Source organism: Rhinolophus sinicus, linkage group LG02, assembly GCF_036562045.2.
Source record: "Rhinolophus sinicus isolate RSC01 linkage group LG02, ASM3656204v1, whole genome shotgun sequence".
Taxonomy (NCBI): Eukaryota; Metazoa; Chordata; class Mammalia; order Chiroptera; family Rhinolophidae; genus Rhinolophus; species Rhinolophus sinicus.
Genome location: NC_133752.1, coordinates 96,916,975 through 96,937,609, shown reverse-complemented (window position 1 = coordinate 96,937,609; position 20,635 = coordinate 96,916,975). Strand labels below are relative to the sequence as shown.

General features: G+C 36.7%; 1 protein-coding gene across 1 annotated transcript in view; it reads right to left on the bottom strand.

Moving 5' to 3' along the window:
- GPR158 (G protein-coupled receptor 158) overlaps positions 1-20,635 on the bottom strand; it is a 391,014-nt gene that overhangs the window by 344,499 nt on the left and 25,880 nt on the right. Inside the window, exon 2 of the mRNA XM_074324946.1 lies at positions 6,526-6,631. Within this exon, the coding sequence (XP_074181047.1) occupies positions 6,526-6,631 (106 nt within the window). The remainder of the gene's footprint in view (positions 1-6,525; positions 6,632-20,635) is intronic.

The window sequence follows — 20,635 nt, the reverse complement described above, 5'->3', positions numbered from 1 at the left end:
TAATATAATATAATATAATATAATATAATATAATATAATATAATATAATATATAAAATAACACACTGCGTCTTACATTAATTTTTGCTCCAAAAGATGCATTAGAGCTGATGGTCCGGCTAGGTCTTATTTTGGGGGAAACATGGTAGTAATACTATTTTTTCTCTTCTGAATGGGTTTCCATTTCTACAAGGTTCGTGATCACAAAATACAGTGAATGTTAAAATTTTTAAAAGTTTATTACAGGGAAAGACACATTGCCATTAATCCCCCTCGCTTCGAACACACTTATCCCATCATTCTTGCCACTTTCTGAAGCAGTTCTGGAAGTCCTCTTTCATAAGCGTCTTTAGTTGCATTGTTGTGGCTGCCTTCATGACCTGAATCAATTCAAAATGTTTATCTTTCGTGGTCATTTTGACTGGAGAAGAGCCAGAAGTTGCATGGTGCCCAATCTAGTGAATAAGGTGGATGAGGACACACCATAATGCTTTTATTTGACAGAATTTGCCATATCAGAGGCGATGTGTAACACAGATCATTGTCATGATGGAGGATGAAACCATTTGCCCATTTTGTGTTAATGCATTGTTCGTGATCCATGATTTACAGCACACTTTAAAACACACCTTCTCTCAAGTGTGGCTCACACCCGACCGACTGCACCAAGCAAGTTGTTACTTGTCACACACTATTACTAAGGTTCAATGTGCCACTTCTGATATTGAAGATCCCTGCCTTTCTGTTGAATAGCACTTGGCAGCAGAATTCACCATATTTTGTGATCACACCTCGTATATTGAATTTCAATTCAATATACTGAATATTTATATACATATTCTATGTCCAGTATAGAATATTAAATATAAAGAATATATTCTATATTCAATTTCTATATTCTTTGTCACTCTATTCCAGGTATTTTCTGCTAAGTTTACAATAGTGACATGTGAACCTCCCAAAGTCTAGAAAAGCACCTACGACTAAGTTGGCTTTTACTGTTGTTGCTTTACAACCATATCATACTGTTGAATCCTACTGAACCTTCAAGTGTTCTCCCCAATATTGTTTACATGTGCTACAACTAAACCATATCACTCTTCCTATGCTTGCAAAGAAAGGTTTTTTGATTCACATTCAGGGTCTTACCATTGTTCCTATTAAGGTTCATCTTGATAGACGTGTCCATTTCTCCAACTCAGCAGTGTCTTTTTAGTCTCTGATTTTTAACTGTTGATGAATGTGTTATTATTAATTACTTGTCTCCTGTATCATTACTCAAAGAATTGATGAACATTCTGATCAGTACAAGGCCCCAAATAAAACTCTATAACTACTACAACCTTCACTGCAGGTTAACATCAATCCATGCAATCGCTTCCTATGGATAGCCTTAGAATAGCCTTAGACTTAAACACAAATGCAGAGCCTAAGGAAACTTTAATTCCTCGCTTCACTAAGAGAGATGCTAGATTTTCCCAGAAGTTACTTAATATAATGCCTATGGACCGTATCTAAAGTGACATCTGACATAGGGCAATATCTCATAATCTCTGCAACCCAATAGCCAAAGTTAAATGTAGTTTATAATCTAAAACTCCCTGTACATTTTCACTTCTAATCCTAAATGGATTTATCTGGTTATGTTCCGTAAAAAAAACAAGTATAAGATAGTAGTATAAAAAAAAATATGTTCTAGAATTAGACAAATCTGGATTCTAATTCCAGCTCTGCCAATTACTAATTGTGTGATTATGGGCAAGTTATTCAACATCTCTGGGTTTAGCTTTCTCATCAGTAAAATGGGGACTATAAAGATTAAGTTAATGTGTGTAAAACACATAGAACAAGTCTTGGCCCAAAGCAAGCGCTACTAAATAGTTGCAGCCATTGTAAGTATTAATATTAATTAGTAGCTTTATTTATAAGATTCTGATAAAATCTTTTGAGTTGAAACAACAGAAAAAGTGAAACCCATCCACAGTCTTTACTGTGGATTCACCTACTTCCTAGTGTAAAAATCTGATTTTTAAGTTTTTGTTTGTTTGCATTAGCAATCCACCCTGTCAGTCAAAAAGGAAAAAGAAATATCTAAATATAGCAATGATCTATAACACCCTCTCAGAGATACTCTCGAGATTCTTCAAATTGACTTTCTCCATTCTCTGGTGTGTGACCTGGAAAATCTTTTCCCACACAAAGATGTTCTGATTATCTCAAAGTGAACTCTTTGTTTCTGAACTTAAAGATTAGTTATGCATTGCTTTTTACAAAAAAAGACAAATGTTCCAAATTTTCTGACCAGCTCCATGATGACAACTGTCTACGCAGCAGGTATTTTCAAAAAAACATCTAAGCTCTTCCTTCAAAGTAAAAGTGACATTTTAATAATCCATAAGGAAAGCCTTTTGAAGTGAACATTTTGAAAGTGGATATTTGGAAATGTTTTCAGTGATGTGTGGTTTTTGTTGCCAAAAGCTATAAATACTCACATAGCCATATAGTTTAAACTTGGAAATAAAACGTCCTAATCTGTTTGAAAATATTCCTCATGAAAGTTTGACTGAATTTTTAACCTACTCCTTTAAAATATTAAAATGCCAAGCATTCCAATTAGTTTTCAGGGACTAACTGACATCAGGTAAGATTAAAAATTGCCAGCTATATTTCTGCAAAATTCTTTGCAAAATTGGTAGATGGAACTGACAAACGAATATTGTGATTTATCAAACACAGCCAACAATTTATTTCTTCTTCAACTGACATATCCTTGTGTGGTATATTTTCAACTAGGACAGATATTAACACTAAGTATAAAAATAAACTGAACTTAGAGACCTGTGAGTCACTGCATTATCAAGTATTAAACTAAGATTTTAAGAAATAATGAAGCAGAAGCAATCATAACAATCTCACTAAAAATATTTCAAAAATTGTGATCGATTACCTTGCTTTCGTTAAAGATTACTTATTTTTATAAAATATAATCTACATGAAAATATTATTTCATTTTTACCTCACCCTGATTAAGTTTTCTGACTTATAATATGTAGGACATATTAGTTTAACAAACGATACATGTACACTTTGTAGGTAAAAAATATACTGATGGTCATATTAAAGTATGTGTGGATACTTAAAGCATTTCTACTAATAGAATATAACAAAGACAGTTATATTCTGTCCTAATGTTTCCTACTTCAAATAGTGATTTAAAAGTTTTTTTTAATCATGGAAACAAAGCAAAAAAATACATTTAAAACAAAAAAAAAAACCTTTAAATACCTTTAAAACAAAAAAATACCTTTAAAACAAAGATGAGTATTAATTTATTTTAATGTTTTAAATAAACTATTCCGTAAGAGAAGATTTTGTGTACTCAAAGCAAACAGGGATATGAAATAGGTAAAGAATTATTTAAATGGATACTGACAACATGATCAAGTCCAGATTGCAGTGACCTAAATCAGTTACAAAAACAGCCAGAATAATCCTGCAATCCAGTTCAAGGTTGTCGACTCAGATTTTGTTTTACTGTGCCCTTCAAAACATACCTAGCAGCCTCCTACATCCTGTAATGAACCACTCCCCATGAGTAATTATTTTCCTCACAAACCATTCCATGCTGTTCTAAAATGCTCCTGAGGCTTTTGTCATTGGTCACATATCACTTATCTGTTTCCAACATCAGAGTCACTCTCCTGGTTTAAGATACCTTGGAGGCTGAAAAATCAACAAACCACTGGAAGAATTTTTGCAATGAAAAGTTTGCTTCAATTATAACTTTGAAATTTGTCTATCTTCTAAATTTGTCTATTTATAAGAAAAATGTTAAACACTAGCAAGATAAAACCCACAGTAAACGTGATGCGTGTCTCTGTTTTTAATGCTATAGACATTCATAAAGGCTGGCCTCAACACCCTACAAATATGATTCATGTGAACTGCTTCCCAAAATAAGCCAATTTACACAGTGATTCTTGGGGTCAGTAACAGATTTGTGACAAGGAACAAAAAGGAGAGCCAGTGCAGGTGAAAAAATGCCCTGAACAAGAGATTTTTCTTTCCATTTTCCCAAGGAGTGAAAATTTGAAGAGAGGCCAGTTCGTAGTCTCCCATTCATATCAGTACAGGCAAGAAGTTGAAGGACTATCGCTAGTCCTCAGACTGAGAATGTGGTATGGAACTGACGCAGCGGCCCTGAGTGACCAGCACCAAATACAGGGCCTTACAGAAGCCCAGTCAAAAAAGGGTGATGGGTTCCGTGACAGCCGTGTGTAAGTCAGATGAAGCTCCAAGGGCCTCATGGGCCCAGGCCAGAACACCGAGGTCTCCTAATCCCAACTCCAGTACCTGGCCAAGGAAAGGGGGCGGAGGGATCCAGAGTCTAAGTCTTACAGACATTTCAGTGTTTGATGATGTCATTTTTTTGATCATTGAACCTCTTTCCACAACATTTTCAAATGAGATTCATTGAACTGTTGGTTGTCTTGGAGGATACATTTTTCCAGTTTTTCCTATAGGAATCAAATAAATACAATGGTCCCATATGCAATCCCCAAAGTTATACATTTCAAATCAATCTTTGTTAACCAGAATAGAGGATCATATTTTATCTTGAAATAACTTAGTTTCTTTGAAAGTTTTAAAAAGACACAACACCTGGAAAGTTAATAATCCTGATGCAATGAAAATGAATCACTTTTCCAAAAGGAGAAAGTAATTCTTTCAATGGGACCATCTAGTCAAATAAATAGATGTATGATAAGGAAACAAAAACTACATTATTAGAGGGAAGCAGTAACTGTAACAAACTGAAAAATACATATCTCTTTGTTTCTGAACAGACTGCTTATTGAACCACCCAGGAACACCAACGAAACAAGACTATACAGAAATGAGCACATACAGATCAATATATACAATATGACACCCATGCAGAAAAAATCCACTCTGGCTAAAAGATGAAGCTAAGAGGCTGTATAAACCACTGGCATGGAGATAATAATCAGGCTAAAGATATTCACCAAATCAGTAACTGAAATTCATATCTTTAGAAATGCCAGAATCATCCAAGGGAAAATGGATATCCAGAAATGTTCCAAACTCTAAGAATAAATAGAGGAAGGAGGTGAAAAGAGGACCTTAACTTCTGAGAGCTAACAAAAAAGAAACATTTCCTTGCATAACTGGGTCCCAATTATGGGAGAGTGGAGGAAGTCAGCACCAAACAGAGGTGTATGGAGATGTGGGAGGGGTATGGGGATGTGTGGGACGTTCCATGGGGTACTGAGGAAGTGGGGGTCATGGGGACATGGTGGAGATGTGTAATGGATTTAGGGGGATGTGGAGAATGATGGGGGGTTCCGGGAAGTTTAGTGGGTGGGAAAGTTGAGGGATATTGTGGTGGGGAGTATGGAGGGACAGGTGGAGGTGTGTGTGTAGAGTGTAGGGGGAGTGTGGGAAACTATAGGCTATTTGGGGAGTGGTATGAGTATGACAGTACGTGGGTTGTGTATGGCAGAATATGTGAAGGGAAATATATAATGGGTATACATACATGTATGTACAAATGCACATGTCTGTGCACTTTTTTGTTTGTATAATGGCACAAATAAATGCTTATTGTTAATTTTCCCTCTGATTTAATATTCCTTACCTTAAAACTGCATTAGGTACAACCCTCTTTCACAAACGGCAAAAAAATTAAAGATGTAGATTACTACGTTTATGGGACTATCCCCTCTTTTAAATAAATCAAGTAGGCTTTCCTCACAAATTCATGAACTCAATGTCAGGATAGCCCAAGTATTTAAGATCAGAAACTTTATTGTATATTTGTTTCTTAACATTTTGGGACCTCAGAAATAGATTACTGAAAATGAAATCAGGATGTCATCACATTTCCTCTCTGAAACTACAAAGGAAAAGTGACAGTCTTATTTCCAGATGTATGATCCCTATGCCTTTTCCTAACCAACCATAGGCCCATGAAATATAGCATGGATAGAAGCTGAAAATTGGAAACACACACACACAAATACACACGTTTCCTTTCCAAGTCTCTGTATACAGTTTTCTCCTTATTTTCAGAATTTTCCTACTACATTTTCTCTATTGCTTTTCTAGCAGATGGCAGTGTGTCTGAATGAAAGCATCAAGGTTTAAACAAACATCATATTCCATTAAAATATGCATAATCTGGTTGACCCCTCCGGGACTAGTTTTTCACTTCACTGCTATTTTAATTGCCAGCCCCTTATGAAGAATAGGGTCAGCCTTTGACTAAAGCCAACTTTCAGACATAATTTCACTTTCAGCCTTCGCTTAGTCTTCAAATGAACAGTATTCTGCACCAATTTCATGTCCTACTCCTTTTTCAGTTCATTAAGCAACATTCAAACCTGCACAGATTTTTTTTCCCAGTAAGATGCCTCTTGTTCACTTACCCACAAAAATACACTATATCAAAAGTAATACATTTCTGAGCTTCTGATTTCAGAGGGCTTTATTTTCAAGTTCTTACCTCTGAATTGTTAAGGTGACATTTGTGAGTTCCTGAAAACCAGCCATCACTCGAACACTGGTCAATATCCACTTTCTGAAGATTTATGTCAACTTTCATGACACCCCTTAAAAACAAAAAAAGATAAAAAGAACGAATTAATCTGATCCTTTACAGTTTCTAATCCTGTATTCTATCCTGGAAATCAGACAAATCAGCATAAAGAATGCACTAAAAGTTTTCAAGTTGCCCACTCATATTCAACTAAAGTATACCAAGTGAAGATAAAGACCCAATAGAACAAAATCAAGAAGTTTTACCTAAATCTCAAAGGTAGGAATTCTGTATTGTTTACTGTCTTCAGCTCCGCGTATAATGCCTGGCACATAGTAGGTGCTCAATAAATATTTGTTGATTGACTGAACTCCAGACAGTATTTCTCTGAACATGGTAGCAAAGTTGACTCTGAAATAACACCTCCTCCTGTACCCCTTCTATTAAAATAAACCAAAACAAAATCCTCATCTAATTTCTCTCCTTATTTTTACTCCTATGTTCCACTGTCAGGCCAGATGGGGAGGGTTGAGAGGAGGGGGGTGGATGGTCAGGGAGCGGGGGCAATATCAGAAAATAAGGACCTCTTTCCTCTGATATTCTATAGCAATGATTTAAACAGCTCCTTAGGTCTCCCAGTGTCACACACCAGAGTTTGACATCATCTACAAAAACGCTGATTAGCATTTTTCTTTTAAATCTAGCAAAAAAAACACTGCATTTCACTTAGCCATTTGAGAAAAGACACTAAGAAATAGAATTCACAAATTCAGAGCCAAAAGCATAACTGCAAAGAAAGCTACAACTTGATCTAAAATATCTCCATTTTCTCCCACCAACCTCCCTACATTTTCCTAAGGTCCCTCTCTTCTATTTTTCACCACCACCGGCACCACTAGCAGCAGAAGCCGCAGAAATATCTATCCTACACTGAACTGTCATACCTGGACTTTATTGAAATCAATATTCTGTGTCCTGGGCCCCGAAGCCCTAAGCTTTGTTATCATTTTTCACAAACTTGATTGAAATATAAACACTTCACTAAAACTCACTAAAAGTAAAAACATTTTAAAGTCCCATGTCCTGAACTTAAACTATTTCCATATGAGATTATTAAATACGTACAAACATAAAGGTAGGCTCAAATTTCTCATATCATAGCTCTCACAGCTACAAAAAAAAAACCCCACAAAATTACAAAATAAATGTAAACAAAATTATAAAGCTAAAAAATTTTAAATTAAAAAATATTAATTTAAAAACACTGACGATTATGCTTTGCTAAACTAAATCAACTCTCAGAACAGGAATATGCTAGTTCAGCAAGCATATTTTACCACGTTATGAATCATTTCTCTCATGTCATTTCTCCTTTTAAACTACTGTGATATCTTCTGACAGAATGGCTTAATGTCATTTTGGGCTACATTTGTAGTGACTAAATCATTTACTTTTTCAGGCTGCCTCTGTTGTTTTCTTACTAACCTACAGCAAAGTACTATACTATGTAGTGCTAACATGCTAGAGAGAGAGACAGAAAACAAACAGGGACACCAAAATCTTCTGTTAGTATTCGGTGATCCAGATAATCCAAAATATGAATAAGTTAATTTTTCAGATGAACACTGAATTGAAAAAATCCAAAAATTATCATAGCAAATTTGCAAATCCTTCAGAGAAGTAGACCCCAGTATGCAAAACACTACTTTTGTAGATCATAATTTCGGCAAACAAACGTTCACGTAAAAAATAACTGGGTTCCAAGATAACCTAATGCCTTAACCCAGTCCACTCCTTTGCTCTTTCAACAAATGTTTATTGTCTGGTATGTACGTATCACTATAAGAGATTCTATGCATGTGAACCCCATGGGCCCTGCCTCCAAGTAACACCAAAAAATGTAATACATTTTTTAAAGTATCAGAATGTTTTATGGAAAACAGATGCTAAATGCTGCGGAATTTGGAAAGCTATCATTTAGGGTATAGTAGGGATTCAATAAACATTTGCTGACTTGTTGACTGTCTTCACTACCAGGACTTTCAATAGAGCTGTGTTCCACATGGGCTATGCCAGTCGTGAAGCCCATTCAGGCTGTACTTTATGCTCTTTGGAAAATAACATATTGATTCTTTCATTAAATCAATAAATACTGAGTGCCTACTATGGGCGAAAATTGTTCTTGGCCTTTGAAATATATTAGTAAGCAGGAAAAAACATCCTGCCTTCCTGGAGCTTCACTCTAGCGTGGGATAGACAAACAATAAACAATGGCTATAACACATAAATAAATTATGCTATACATTATGAAGTAAAAAGTGCTATGGAGAAAAAACAAACTTGAAGCAGGTAAGAGGGATGGGAATAGAACGGTAGGTAAAACTCTTTTTAAAGAGTGGTCAGGATAAGCCTCACTGAAGTGAGATTTCTAACTCAATCAGCATTGGAGATGTAATTGCAACATATTGGTATTCACACTCTTAAATTACCAGTCATCTTCTTCAGTGACAGACGCTTTCCCACTGGACTATTATTGTCGGCAATATTTTGGTTTTCTTCCATGGACATCTTATTTGGAAGATGTAAGTAGTAAACTAATAAAAATACGCACTTCTATTTGTTCCGCAATTGTTAGTAATAATGAGGTCAAGTTCTCCTCAAATATACTGCTACACTGAAAGCATTTATTTGCAAAATAGTGGAAATTTCACAATCTTCCAGCTCTCCGCTCAGGGACGTGGCTAATTTGGGATTCCAGAAGGCTGCAATTACTCTGTTCCCAATCCTGAGAAAACTGGCTTAAGAAATTGGTATCTTGATCACTGAGAGCTTTCCCTCTTAACTCCAGGTTCATGTGTGGGAACCAAAAAGTTACTGCAGATTTTAAACTCAGCTCACGAAGCTTTCCGGGTGCAAAACTACCCAAGGTAATGAGGCGTGCTTTTACCAGCTGGGAAATCAGCGCTGACTCACCCTCATTAGCTCCCCTGCCTTGGCCTGGAGACCTACAAAGCCCTCAGGAAGGTACATTGACTTCCGATGGAGAAACTGGAAGTTTGGACGATTAAGTGGGATGACGATGTTTTCTTTGTGGGGAGAAGTATCCCGCCGAAAGCAATGCAGAAACTCAAACCCACAGGGACCTTCATGAGTGGCTGAAGGTAATGCCAGTTTGAGCCCCACAGGGCACCGGTGCACTTGCATCTCCTGAAAGTGCGGAAGTGCTGCTCCCACATCCGGTGAGCAGGTGCCGTTGGAAGGCTCCAAGGGTGAGGAAGTCGTTGCTGTTTCAAGGGACAGAGGACAGGAAAGCAAGGGCCAAAAACAGCCTGGTAAGTGGCCTCCAGAGAATGGAAAATATACTGTGTTTCCCCAAAAAATAAGACCTAGCCGGACAATCCCCTCTAATGCAGCTTTTGGAGCAAAAATTAATATAAGACCCGGTCTTATTTTACTATAAGACCGAGTCTTATATAAGACTGGGTATAATATAATGTAATGTGATGTGATGTAATATATAATGTAATAATATAACATAATACCAGGTCTAATATAATATAATATACTCGGTCTTATATTAATTTTTCCTCCAAAAGACACGTTAGAGATGATCGTCTGGCTAGGTCTTATTTTCCGGGAAACAAGGTAGCAAATAATATCCTCCAAACACCTGGGTGCTTAGCTGAGCTGCAGACCAGCATTTTCCTCTATTTGTCTCTCTGACACTTGAAATGCAAAATGCCCAAAACAGGGGTCACCCTCTGCTCAAATTTGCAATTCCACTAATGTTCTCTCTCCATAAATGGGCTTCCATCCTCCCAATTATCCAAGTTGAGAATTTGTTTGTTATGAAACTCACCTCCCATCAAAACATTTGCCAAGTTCCCTAGTTGTACTCCCAGTATGTTTCTTGTATTTTGAGTCTTTCCCTCTATATCTGCTACCATTGCCTTGGTTCATGCCTTCATCTCTAATGAGGATAAAACATTTTAATAATAGCTTATTAATTTGTCTAGCATTTCCTCAGGTAAAGATCCTGGTTTTTAGGTCCTGAAGCTTACACAATTTAGGGTCCTTTAAGAAGCAAATACAAAATCATGAATACACATTACTATCACAATATGACCTTTGGCACTACATCTTTGTGTTATAGTTGCTGGATGGTTAGTAAGATTATTACTAGAAGCCATTTCTATACCAGGATAGCTATGCACAGAAGTAACTATAAACTACTTTGATATTTATTACTAAGCACAGACTAGATGATCCTGAACTTCCCCTTAGTTTCCAAAATGCCCACAGCCTATATAAAGTGTAATGGAGGCAAGTTATAGTAGAAAGAGATCACTGCAGTTAAAATAGCTTCCTTCTGCGTTTTACAAGAAACAGTTGACCACAGAACTGATTGTTAGTGTCCTTTTTAGGACTCTAGAAAGATCCCAAGCAAGCAAGGTCCCTAGAGCTTAAACATCATACAACGCTGTCTTCGAAACATGGAATCCAAGCCTGACAATTCCCTGCTCAAAACCAAGATTTCCCACTTGCATAAAGAATAAAAATCCAAGCTCCTTGGCATAACACTATGTTCAGGCCCCTCCTTGTTCAAATTTTTCCAACCACTGTTCTGCATACATTCTTTGTTCCAGACCATTCAGAATCACATGTGGGTCCTAAAGAATTTGCTATCTCACAAAACTACTCCTTTACAGATGCCTTTATACCCTAAACTGTGCTTTATCTATTATAATTCCTACCTAACTCTTTTGTAAAGCCTTCTATGAACTCCACGTCTGATTTAGAAGCCACTTCCCTATTCTCCCCATAATACAGTACTTAGCTTCTTCATATCACTTAGTACACTATATTATAATATTTTAGTTTTAATTATTTTTTCCACCAGACTAAAATTTCATGGCCCATGTCTTTACAACATTTTCCTGTAGCCCTTATATCAGCCTATTCCCATCATTAATTTTGAAGAAACTGCAGATGGTAAAGAGAAGCAAGGAGCAGCTAAACTAACAATGACAGAGGAAGAGCGAGGGACAGGGGTAGGGGAGGGAGAGGAAGAGATTGATTGGGTGAGAATATCCACGTAACAGAAAACTATCATGAACTGCTATGGATAAATGGATGAAAAGAAAGACTGGATAGTTTGAAGGTATGTTTTGAGATTCTACTTTTGCTTCTTCCCCATGTTACCTTGGACAATAATTTCCTGCTCCATCACTACAAAAAATTGACAGTAATAGCACATATAGTCAATATTGATGGGCTATGAGGGCAGAAGTTACCCTGAAATAAAGAGTTGATAAAAACAGATGCTGGTAGAACAGCTAGCTGCATTCAGTCATTTTCTACAGACAGTAGATAACTAGAACAGAATCTGGTGCCTAGAAGTGGGTTGCTGACATACCAAAAGCCTAAAACATGTGACACTGGCTTTGGGAGCCGGCAGAGATAGAAGCTGGAAGGGCCTCAAAGAGATGGTTAAGAAAAGTGGGACTATGTTGGTGAGTCTTAAAGGACAATGAGGAAAATGGTATTGGAGGAAGAAGAAAAAGGGACCTTTGTTACATAGTAGGCAGAAAATTTGGCAACTCTGTCACCTGTGAACAAATGAATTTGTGGATCAGGCTAAGGAAGTTTCTAGGCCAGGGGTATCCAAACTGCGGCCCGCAATCCATTGTTAATTGGCCCGCAGCAAATTCCAAAAATATATTTAGTTTACTTAAATAAACCAGGTGAGGCAATACGTACTTCACCTCGAGTGAGTGGCCCGGCTGTTTGTGTATTTTACCGCATATGGCCCTTGGTGAAAAACGTTGAAAAAAGTTTGGGCACCCCTGTTCTAGGCAAAATGCAGAGTACTACCTGGCTTTTTCTAGCTGAGGATGGTAGAATACAAAAAGGGAAACATGAGCTACAGAAGGATCTACTTAGTTTTGTTTTTGGCTTTTTTAATTTTTTAATTGTGGTAAAATACTGTATACATAACAAAAAAATGTATTATCTTAATCATTTTAAGTGTATAGTTCAATAGTGTTAACTATAGTCATACTGTTGTGCAACCAATCTCCAGGACTCTTTTCATCTTGCAAAGTTACAATTCTACACCTATTAAACAACAATTTCCCATTCCCCACTCTGCCCAGCTCCTGGATTACAACCGCCATTCCAATTTCTACCTCTAAGAATTTGACTACCCTAGGTATTACATATAAGTGGAATCATATAATATTTACCTTTTTGTGGTTGGCTTATTTCACTCAGTATAATGTCCTCAAGGTTCATGCATATTGGTAGCATGTGTCAAAATTTCCTTTCTTTTTAATGGAATAATATTATAGTGTGTGCGTGCATGTGTGTACGTGAGGTGAGATCAAAAAAATATAATGAATGTTTAAATTTTAAAAATTATTACAGTAAAAGACACCCTGCCATTAATCCCCCTCAAAATACTACCCCCTTGCTTCGAACACACTTATCCCATCATTCTTGCCACTTTCTGAAGCAGTTCTGGAAGTCCTCTTTCGTGTCTTTAGTTGCACTATCATGGCTGCCTCAATGTCCTGAATCAATTCAAAATGTTTACCTTTCATGGTCATTTTGACTTTGGGGAAGAACCAGAAGTTGCACTGTGCCAGGTCCAGTGAATAAGATAGGTGAGGATATACCATAATGTTTTTATTTGACAGAAATTGCGGTACCAGAAGTGATGTGTGTGTGTGTGTGTGTGTGTGTGTGTGTGTGTGTGCATGCGCGCGCGCCATATTTTGTTTATTCATTCATTTATTGATAGACACTGAGTTGCTTCTATTTTTTGGCTATTGTGAATAATACTGCTATGAAGCTGCTTAGTTTTGATAAAATTTAGAGGAAATATTAAAGAGCCAAGATTTGAAAGACAACTGTTGCACATCTCGTCTCTTCTAGCAATGGATTCTCAGAATATGAAATGGCTTCATGGCAAAGAGCTACCTCAGGGTGGGTATGTAAAACCTTTTGTTAAGACCTCAGAAAAAATCTAAGGTGTGTCTCATAGAACCTTTTAGCTATACTAAAGAATTTAAAATGGTTTTATGGTTATGTCTCATAGACCCTCTCTGTTAAACAATAAGGATTCTAAGACACTCAAAATAGCCACACAGCCCAAGATAGGAAGCTAGCTATCTTAAAGAGATTTGCAAATGTGGCTTCTATCTAATAGAATGAAATTAAGTAAGACTCATAGAAAACCCACAACATTTTTCAGTGAATAGCATAGGTAGGAGCTCCTCATCTGACAGATAATTAACTTTCTGTTTTAACGTGTACAGAATATGTACCAAATATTTACCAAAAGTTAACCAGAGACTGTATTTCAGAGTGAATGTCAGATGCCAAAAGATCAATGTCATACACACTGTCCTTCAGTCATAATGCATTAAATTATAAATTAAGTTTCTTAAAAGAATAGCTTAAATACATCTCATGTTTGGAAAATGAAAACAAATTCCTAAGTAACCCTTAGATTTAAAAAGAAATCAATAATTACTTAAAATTGAATGGCAGGGAAAACACTATAATTAAAAAAAATATTTTAGAACATAGATAAAATAAAATTAGAAGGAAACTTTGTTGCATTAAATACTGTACATTTATCAGGAAACAAGATTTTTTTAAAGCTGAAATAATGTAATTCAAGAAAGTGGAAGCAAGGAAGCCCCAGAGAAAATAAAGATTCAGAATGAATGAATAACAAAGATAGAGACAGGAGTCAGTAAAATGAAGAACAACAAAATTATGGAGAAAAAAACAAAACCAAAAACTAGTTCTTTGCCAGCACACCTCACACCCATATCGTGGTTTCTAAATACCATTCGCCGTACAATACAGAAGGGTTCCTTAGAGAAATGAATGATCCTAGGCCTGAGGCAGGGCAAAAAGATACACCTAAAGCATCATCAGAAAATAAGGACAAAGGTATTTCAAAGAACACAGGAGCCAACTTAAGAGACTTCGGAATTGCCAAAGTTGGAAAATTTAAGCAACAAAATAAATAATGATTTGCATTTCCCTAATAGCTAGTGAAGTTAGGCATTTTTTCATAAATCTGTTGGCCATTTGTATGTCTTCTTGGGAGAAGTTTCTGTTCATGTCCTCTGCCCATTTTTTAATTGGACTGTCTTTTTGTTGAGTTGTATGAGTTCCTTATATATTTAGGATATTAGCCCAACAACATGGATGGATCTTGAGATCATTATACTGAGCGAAATAAGTCAGACAGAAAAAGCTGAGACCAATGACTTCACTCATATGTGGGATATAAAACTGAAAGCAACAAAGGAACAAGACAAACAAATAAACAAACAAAAACTCAGACACAGACAACAGTTTAGTGGTTACCACCAGAGGGTAAGGACAAGGATGGTAGAAGAGGGTAGAGAGTCAAATATATGGTGATGGAAGGAGAACTGACTCTGGGTGGTGAGCACACAATGTGATCTATACATGATATATTATAGAATTGTACACTTGAAACCTATGTAATTTTACTAACCATTGTCACGCCAATACATTTAATTTAAAAAAATAAGTAAATAAATAATGATAACTTTGTAATTTCAACCCAAAAAATAAATACCAATAAGACCATACTCATATAAATAAATAATTAAATAAATAAATGAGAAAGAAAGGAAGGAAGAATTCCAATTGATAAATTTAGAAAGAATGAAGAAAATAGAAAAATCATCATTATAATATGTTATATTAGTAATTGTTGCAGGCAAGACAGCTGATAAATTCTAAAATTAGTGAGAAAAATTTTAAGAAGAAATAGGATATTTGAATAACCTCAAAGCACCTCCCCCAAAACATTTATTCATTACTGTAGTAGAGTAACATACGCTCGTAGTATATCCAAAATTCTTTAATACTCCTATCTCCAGGAAGAAATTACTTCACCTACCTTTGAGTGTGAGCTTAACTAAGTGATTCACTCAGAATAAAGTATGGAAAGGGAAAAATAGTAACATTAGAGTGGAGAAACCTGGCCAACACTGCATTAACCAAGTGATCTAGGTTAACATCAGTAATAAAATATATTGATACTAGGTACTCTGTGATATGATGCAATGAGAAGGGCAGTTCCCCTCTATTATATTCTTCCCAAAAGTCCATAACCTCAATCTAATCATGAGAAACCATCAGACAAATTCAAATGGAGAGACATTCAACAAAATAACTTATCAGCACTCTTGAAAAGTGGCAACTGATAGTTGACAACATAAGAGAGTATATCTTATTAAATGCATTGGTGTGACATTGCTTAATAAAATTATATAGGTTTCAAGTGTACAATTCTATAATACATAATCTCTATATGCATTGTGTGTTCATTACCAAAAGTAAAATCTCCTTCATCACCATATATTTGAGCCCCTTAACCCTGTTCCACCTCCCCTCTACCCCACGCCCCCCCTGCCCCTTTGCCCCATGGTAACCACTAAACTGTTCTCTGTGAGTTTTTGTTTCTTTGTTTGTTTTTCTTGCTGTTTGTTGCTTTCCTTCTGCAGCCTCTTTGCTTGGCTTATAGATGACCATCTTCTCTTTGTTTTCCCTTTGCATATGTCTGTGTCCTAATTTCTTATTTTTATAAGGACACCAGTTATATTGAATCAGGCCCCATCCTACTGACCTAATTTTAACTTAATTACCACTTCAAAGATCCTGTCTCTAAATACAGTCACATTATAAGGTACTGGGGGTTAGGACTTCAACATAGAGTTTTGGGGAAACACAAGTCAGCCTATAACATGGTATTCTGTTTTGGATCCCAGAAGTAACACTGGTCATTAGTAGAAAACTGAGGAAATCTGAATAAAATTTGTAGTTTAGCTAATAGTGTTATACATTAGTACAACAAATAGTTTGTTTTCATAATTTTACCATGGTTATATAAGATGTAAATGTTTCAGGAAGTTGTATGAAGGGTATATGGGAACATTCTGTATTATATTTTCTAATCTTCTGAAAGTCTAAAATTATTTCAAAATAGTTATGAGAATTGCCTGAAGTCTAGCTGAACCAAAGCCCTACAACTAAGGATATACAGAAGAAATCACCTCGAGACTGGTATGAGAGGCACTGATACAGAATGGGATGAACCCACACCTGCATGAGACCATTAAAAATTGGAAGGAATATCTCAACTGTGGAGGTACCCCCTAAAGAGCAAGGGGTCCCAACCCCACATCAGGCTTCCCAGCCCAGGGTCCCACTGCTGGGTAGAGAAGGCGCTATAACTTCTGGCTGTGAAAACCAGTGGAGATTGTAAGAGAGGGACACGAGGGTGGCTGGAATCCCAGGTGCTCCTTTTAAAGGGTCCGCACACAGACTTACTCATTGACAGACTCACTCATTCTGAGCTCCAGCACTGAGGCAGCAGCTCAAAAGTCACCAGGCACATACAGGAAAGAAATTAATTGTCTGGCCTCAAGTGAGGGCTGGAGGGGCACCTTTCTCCTGGACAGAGGAGCTGGTGGAAGCCATTGTTTCTTTGTTGTGACCTACCCCCTTCCGAAGGGCAGACACAAGCAGCCCCCATATCTAAGTCTCCATCAACCTGGCTAGCACTGTTCATTTGCCCTGCCCTGGTTATTCCACACCCAAATTGTGGGCCTACCCAAGCCTCCTTCAGTGGCTTTTCCATACAAACAGCCTGTCTTGGCTCACGCTACAGACTTTCTACAATCTCTCAAAGTTTCACAAAATCCAACAAGCAGCATCTGGCTTTGGCATGTCCCATACCTCATGATGAGCAGTCCTAAGCCTAGCACTAAATACAGCTGGTCTTGGATTCTGTCTGGGCCTTTTGAGGCACCTCCAAGCCCAGCACAGGTGGCAGCCATCTGGAGATTGCTTTGTGGCTTATGCCAGCTGTCCCTGACAGGGCACAGGTTGTATCTGAACTAGGCCTACAGCAGTGCCCCACAGGAGGCCCTGGGAATTGGGATGCCCAGAGGCCAGCTTTGGATTGAGCCAGAGCATCATCTGACTGCCTCTGAGGATGGCATACCCAAAGGGCACTCTGGGTAGGCACCAGAGCCCTGCTAAGGTGAATTCTGCTGTCTAGGGTCAGCCCCTGTACAGCAGCTCCTCCAAAATAGTCAGAGCCAGTCCTCACAACCAATCATCCCAAAGGTCAATCCCTCCCATTGATGTCCAAACAGTAACCATGGTTCAAATACAACATGAGGGCACACACAACCCACACAAAAGACACACCTGGAGCACCCGGCTCTGGTGACCAGAGAGATTGCACCACAGGGATCCACAGGACACCTACTACATAAGGCCACTCTACTAAGACTGGGAAGCACAGCAGCCCTACCTAATACATAGAAACAAGCACAGGGAAGCAGACAAAATGGGGAGACAAAGAAACATGTACCAAATAAAAGAACAAAACAAAGCTCCAAAGAAAGAACTAAACCAAATGGAGACAAGCAATCTACCAGATGCAGAGTTCAAAACACTGGTTATAAGGATGCTCAGTGATCTCAGGGAAGACTTCAACAAAGAGATAGGAAACATAGAAATGAAGTTAGAAAACATAAAAAAGAACCAGTAAGAAATAAAGAATACAATAACTGAAATGAAGAATATATTAGAAGGAATCAACAGAAGATGAAGCAGATGATTGAATCGGTGATTTAGAAGATAAGGTAGAAGAAAACACACAATCAGCACAGCATATAGAAAAAAGAATAAAAAAAAATGAGGACAGTTTAAGGGGCTTCTGAGACAATATCAAGTGTACCAACATATGCATTATAAGGTACCAGAAGAAAAAGAGAGAGAGCAAGGAACTGAAAACCTATTTGAAGAAATAATGACAGAAAACTTCCCTAACCTGGTGAAAGAAATAGGAAGCACATAGAGTCCCAAACAAAATGAACCTAAAGAGGCCCACACCAAGACACATCATAATTAAAATGCCAAAGGTTAAAGACAAAGAACCTTAAAAACAGCAAGAGAAAAGTAGTTAGTTACTTATAAGAAAGCTCCCATAAGACTGTTGGTTGATTACTCAACAGAAACTTTGCAGGCCAGAAGGGATTGACACAAAATATTCAAAATGATGAAAAGTAAAGACCGAGAACCAAAACTACTCTACCCAGCAAAGCTATCATTTAGAATCAAAAGACAAATAAAGAGTTTCCCAGACAAGAAAAAGCTAAAGTAGTTCATCACCAATAAGTCAGTATTATAGACTTCTTTAAGATGAAAAATATGAATAATAAAATGGCAATAACTATATATCTATCAATAATTACTCTCAATGTAAATGGATTAAATGCTCTAAGCAAAAGATAGGGAGGCTGAATGTATAAGAAAACAAGATCCTACATATGCTGCCTACAAGAAACTCACTTCAGAACGAAAGACATACATAGACTCAAAGTGAAGGAATAGAAAAAGATATTTCATGACATGGAAACAAACAGAAAAGGCTGGGGTAGCAATACTTTTACCAGACAAAATAGAATTTAAAACAAAGGCTATAAAAGAGACAAAGAAGGACCCAGTAATTCCACTTCTGGGTATTTACCTGAAGAAACCCAAAATGCTAGTTTGAGGTGACATGTTCATCTATATGTTCATTGCAGCATTGTTTACAGTGGCCAAGATGTGGATGCAGCTTGGGTGTCTGTCTATGGAAGAATGGATAAAGAGGAGGTGGTACATATGTACAGTGGAATATTGCTCAACCATGGGTGGGAATGATTTTTTGCTATCTGCAGCAGTATGGATGGACCTGGAGGGTATTGTGCTGAATGGAGTATGTCAGACAGAAATAGAAAGATACAATGGGATTTTGCTTATATGTAGAATCTAAATAACAAAATGAACAAACAAACAAAACAGAAACACACTCATACATACAAAGAACATTTTGATAGTTGCCAGATGGGAGGGGGGTTGGGGGATGAAAAGGGGGAGAGGATTAAGAAGTACAACTTGGTTGCTACACAGTAGTCATGGGGATGTAGGGTATAGCATAAGGAATATAGTCAATAATATTGTAATAACTAGGTATTGTGTGAGATGAGTACTAGATTATCAGAGTGAGAGATTGGGGGGCTTGGTGTCAGAGTGAAAAAGGTGAATGGATTAAGAAGTACAAATTGGTAGTTACAAAATAGTCATGGGGCTGTAAAGTAAAGCATAGGGAATATAGTCAATAATATAGTAATAACTATGTGTAGTGCCAGGTGGGTACTAGACTAGTCAGGGGGATCGCTTCTTAAAAATTATATAAATCTCTAACCACTATGTGTACACCTGACATTAATATGAAGTAATATTGAATGTCAACTGTAATTGAGAAGTTAAAAATTGGGGGAACATTGAAGAGGAATAAGAGGTTCAAATTTCCAGGTATAAAATAAATAAGTTATGGGAATATAATGTACAGCATAGGGAACATAGTGAATAATATTATGATAGCATGGTACGGTATCAGATGGTTGCTCGACTTATCATGGTGATCACTTCTTTTGGTATATAAATGTTGAATAACTATGGTGTACCCCTGAAACCAATATAATATTATATGTTAGCTATATTTTAATAAAAATCTTTTAAAAATAAAAGAAAAATACTGAAGTTCTTTAAACAGATAGATAAGGGAGACTCAAGAATTAAAGACAAAATATGCAAATAAACAGAAAATAGCAAGCAATACACAAAATGAAAGATAGAAAGGAATGTTAAAAAAACAGTATTATGATTATTCATTAACACATTTTTAAGAACTAGAGGAAATGGATTAAAAGAATAAATTCATAAAAATATAAAATGCCCAATTTGCCCCAAGAGAAATATAAAACTTGAATAGGACCATAACATAAAAATTTAAATCATTCACTTCCCAGAAAAGCTTCAGACCTACATCCCAAATTCTTAAGGAACAGTTAGTTCTTGTATTTTCACAAGTTTTTAAAACCAAAGAGAACAAAAACTTATCCAATTCATTTTATGTGATTTTGATTCCAAACCACATGAGGACAATACAAAATAATAATAA